Source organism: Prosopis cineraria, unplaced genomic scaffold (genome assembly GCF_029017545.1).
Source record: "Prosopis cineraria cultivar Desert tree isolate PC_DT_omini unplaced genomic scaffold, ASM2901754v1 PC11, whole genome shotgun sequence".
NCBI lineage: Eukaryota > Viridiplantae > Streptophyta > Magnoliopsida > Fabales > Fabaceae > Prosopis > Prosopis cineraria.
Genome location: NW_026555342.1, coordinates 19,069,743 through 19,073,448, shown reverse-complemented (window position 1 = coordinate 19,073,448; position 3,706 = coordinate 19,069,743). Strand labels below are relative to the sequence as shown.

Below are 3,706 nucleotides of genomic sequence, written 5' to 3'. Positions count from 1 at the left end.
GCCAAATCCTTACCAAACTAAACTAACCTATATTGGTACTTACAATGATATATAATGATGACCCCTAGAAATTTAAATTTTTTGATAAACCCCTAGTAATAGCATTAATTTATTAGTTTACCAGATAATTAACCATGATTAATGACAATAAATATAACCTCTCACTTTTTTTGTGCGTATATGCTTAAAGTTTGAATTATATATCTCTATATAATGCACCAAAAACATGACAAGTTTTGTTCGTAAAATAACGGAGTAATCTATAGTGGCAAGTTATTTAAAACAAATTTTGAAGTTTGGATCGGGAAGGGTTTTACCTGCGCTTTATCCAAAATTAAGTAGATAAATTATAATATGGCCAAGTCTTTATATTAAGAGTTCAAGATGACCTTTATAAAAATATCAAATTATTTTTAGACTATTACATGATAAGGAACAAGCGTGATTTTTTAATCAGAATTATGCGTCCGGAAGGAAAATTGAGTTCACAAGGAATATATATATATATATATATATACTTATCCAGCACAATATACCTTTGTCTTATTAGAAAGAAAGAAAAACTTTGAATTCGTCTTCAAGTTCCCATAGCCTACAAGTTATACCAAAAGAATAAGTTGACCAAATCAAAGCAGCATATTAAAACACACTACAAATCATATCAGAGCAAGTGTGCCTATAAATAAAGCATTCATTTGCATGAATATAACACGAACTTGAAAGCCTACTGTACAACGTCTTGCTTGCAAATTTCAACTTACAAGCCCATAGCTAGCTTCTATTTTTGCAAGCCATGGAAACTCCTGTAAGGTTCTCAAGTTGCAGAGGCGTGGCCTTTGAGGTCAGGCCTCATGCAGATCCATTTGCCATAGCCACACCTGCTCAGCCAGAACCCCATAGAAACAATGGCTTTTGGCCTTTTTCTTCTTCCAAAGTGTTCCCTTCTTCTATTCAAAGATCTGTCAGCAAACCAAGCAGCCATTTTTGTGACCTTGAACCAGAAGATGATGATGACACTACTCTTGAAGATGTCCCAGAAGAAACCTACGACGTGGAGAACCAAAAGCCTGTCATGATCCCACTTCCTAGCAAGCGTGAACAAGTGCAGCCATCGAAACCACCACGAAAGAACGGATCGAGGCTGTCAATCATATTGCTAGATCAAGGTCTTTTCACTGTATACAAGAGGCTTTTCGTGCTTAGCTTGACCCTCAACATTACTGGTCTGGTTCTTGCAGCAACAGGCCATTTCTCATATGCAAGAAACAGGGCTGCTCTCTTCTCCATTGGGAACATACTCGCTTTGACTCTATGTCGAAGTGAAGCCTTCTTTCGTGTGGTGTTTTGGGTTGCAGTGAAGCTCCTTGGGAGGCCATGGGTGCCTCTTCTTCTTAAGACTGCTACGACCGCTCTCCTACAAAGCGTTGGAGGCATACACAGTGGTTGTGGCTTTTCCTCAATTGCTTGGCTCGTATATGCTTTGGTTCTCACTCTCAAAGACAGAGACAACACTTCACCTGAGATCATAGCCGTCGCCTCTGCCATTCTCGGCCTTCTCTGTCTCTCTTCTCTCGCAGCATTCCCTCTGGTTCGCCATCTCCATCACAATGTGTTCGAAAGAACGCACCGTTTTGCTGGATGGACTGCTCTTCTCCTCCTCTGGGCGTTTATCATACTCACAATCTCCTACGACCCAAAATCAAAATCCTACACGAGCCACCTCGGTTCTTGGTTGATCAAAACACAAGAGTTCTGGTTGACTATAGCCATCACAGTCATTATAATCATCCCGTGGTTGACAGTCCAGCGTGTCCGCGTCAACGTCTCCACCGCTTCCGGCCACGCCTCGATCATCAAATTCGAAGGAGGAATCAAAGCCGGAATCCTCGGAAGAATCAGCCCTTCACCGCTCTCAGAGTGGCACGCCTTTGGTATAATCTCAGACGGAAAGAAAGACCACATGATGCTTGCCGGTGCGGTTGGAGACTTCACAAGATCTCTGGTCTCAAACCCACCAAGCCATCTTTGGGTTCGTCAAGTTCACTTCGCAGGCCTGCCATATCTGGTAAACATGTACGAGAGGGTTCTGTTGGTAGCCACTGGTTCAGGAATTTGCGTGTTCCTGTCGTTTCTGTTGCAGCCATGTAGAGCAGAAGTGAACTTGCTGTGGGTGGCGAAAGGGATTGAACAGAACTTCGGGAAGGAGATAAAGGGAATGATGAGTGGGCATCCGAAAGAGAAGGTGATAGTTCATGACACTGCTGTGCTTGGGAGGCCAAACGTGACTGAACTCAGTGTGAGCACAGCGAAGAGATGCGATGCTCAAGTGGTCATCGTCACGAGCAATCCTGAAGGAAGTAGAGATGTTGTGAATGCTTGCAAGAGAGCTGGAATTGCAGCTTTCGGACCCATATGGGATTCTTAATTAGCCTTGTTTTCTTCTCATGGTTTAATTATATTACTGGTACTGTCGAAATGTCGATTAAATAAATAATGCTCTTTTCTTCGGTGTCCTTGTTCGTGGACATAAATGGTAGTTTTCTACCAACTACTGCATAAGATGTATTAATTTAACCAATGGTCTCGACTTCGAGTATTGGATATGATGTTAAATAGTCATTGATAGAATTTTGTTGCTAATAAGATCCTACCCAACTCAACCCATGAATAATGGACAATTGTATCAAAAAAATGAGGAAAAACATATGTTTCGATTCATGCACTTTGGTTGTATTTTGTTACAGGTCTTACACTTTTTTCTGATATTCTGAATCTCTACGCTTTTATTTTCAAGTATTTTAGGTCATTCTAAATTTCCTACACTTTATTCATTGAGAGATTTAGAACACCAAAAAATAAAAGTGTAAAGATTAAGAATACTAAAAAAAAGTGTAGGAACCTATGACAAAGCACAAGCAAAATGCAGGGAACAAAAGATATGTTTTTTTAAAAAAATAATAGTAGTTTCCCTTTTTTTCCCCTTTTATTTTATACCTGTGTTTCAAAATTATATAATGACAGGCACGACTCTTTCTTCTCTAAACTGTTTTCTTATCCAGGAGTTTTGTTGTCAAGCCGAAAAGGTTGTAATTAATCAAACTAATTAAATACGTTATTGCGGCTACAATTGTGTAGTGACCATGTACAAGGCTCGTCCGATAAAGGGAGAAAGAAAGTTAAATTTTAAAAGATATAATAATAAATTAAAAATTAATTGTAAATAGTTTATACTTTTACAATTAATATTCTCATATGTAATTGTTTGAATCAATATTTATAACTTTTAAAAAGAAAAATTGTCAAGAACTTACTATGATTAATTATGATAAAACACAATGGCGTCATATATTATATGTAGCCAACTTTATCTAGTAAGATAAGACTTATCATTATTGTTATTGTTGTTGTTATTGTTGAGATTTTAATATCATTTTCGTTCCGCTAATAAGAAATTTTGAGTGTACTTATTCCAACCGTCAAGTTCAACGATCTCGCAATAACAATTTTATTGTCACTGTCTCAACGTATCAATATTAATTGGATAGCTTGGACATCTTGTGGTAAGCGTTTCTCACTCTGTCTCCAAAAGCGAATATAATTTTTTCGAAACTTATCTCAACGAGTCACTATCTTACAATTAGAAGTTTGGTAAGAAAATAAATTTAATAGCGTTAGCAACACTGTACGTACTACGTACCTAATGATC

At 38.0% G+C, this 3,706-nt stretch overlaps 1 protein-coding gene across 1 annotated transcript; it reads left to right on the top strand.

Annotated features, from left to right (window-relative positions):
• The first annotated feature begins 728 nt into the window (after window positions 1–728).
• On the top strand, window positions 729–2,718 carry LOC129287107 (adenylate-forming reductase 03009). The gene has a single exon (XM_054923260.1). The coding sequence runs from the start codon at window positions 794–796 to the stop codon at window positions 2,423–2,425; it is 1,632 nt and encodes a 543-aa protein (XP_054779235.1). The 5' UTR covers window positions 729–793; the 3' UTR covers window positions 2,426–2,718.
• Window positions 2,719–3,706: the final 988 nt, after the last annotated feature.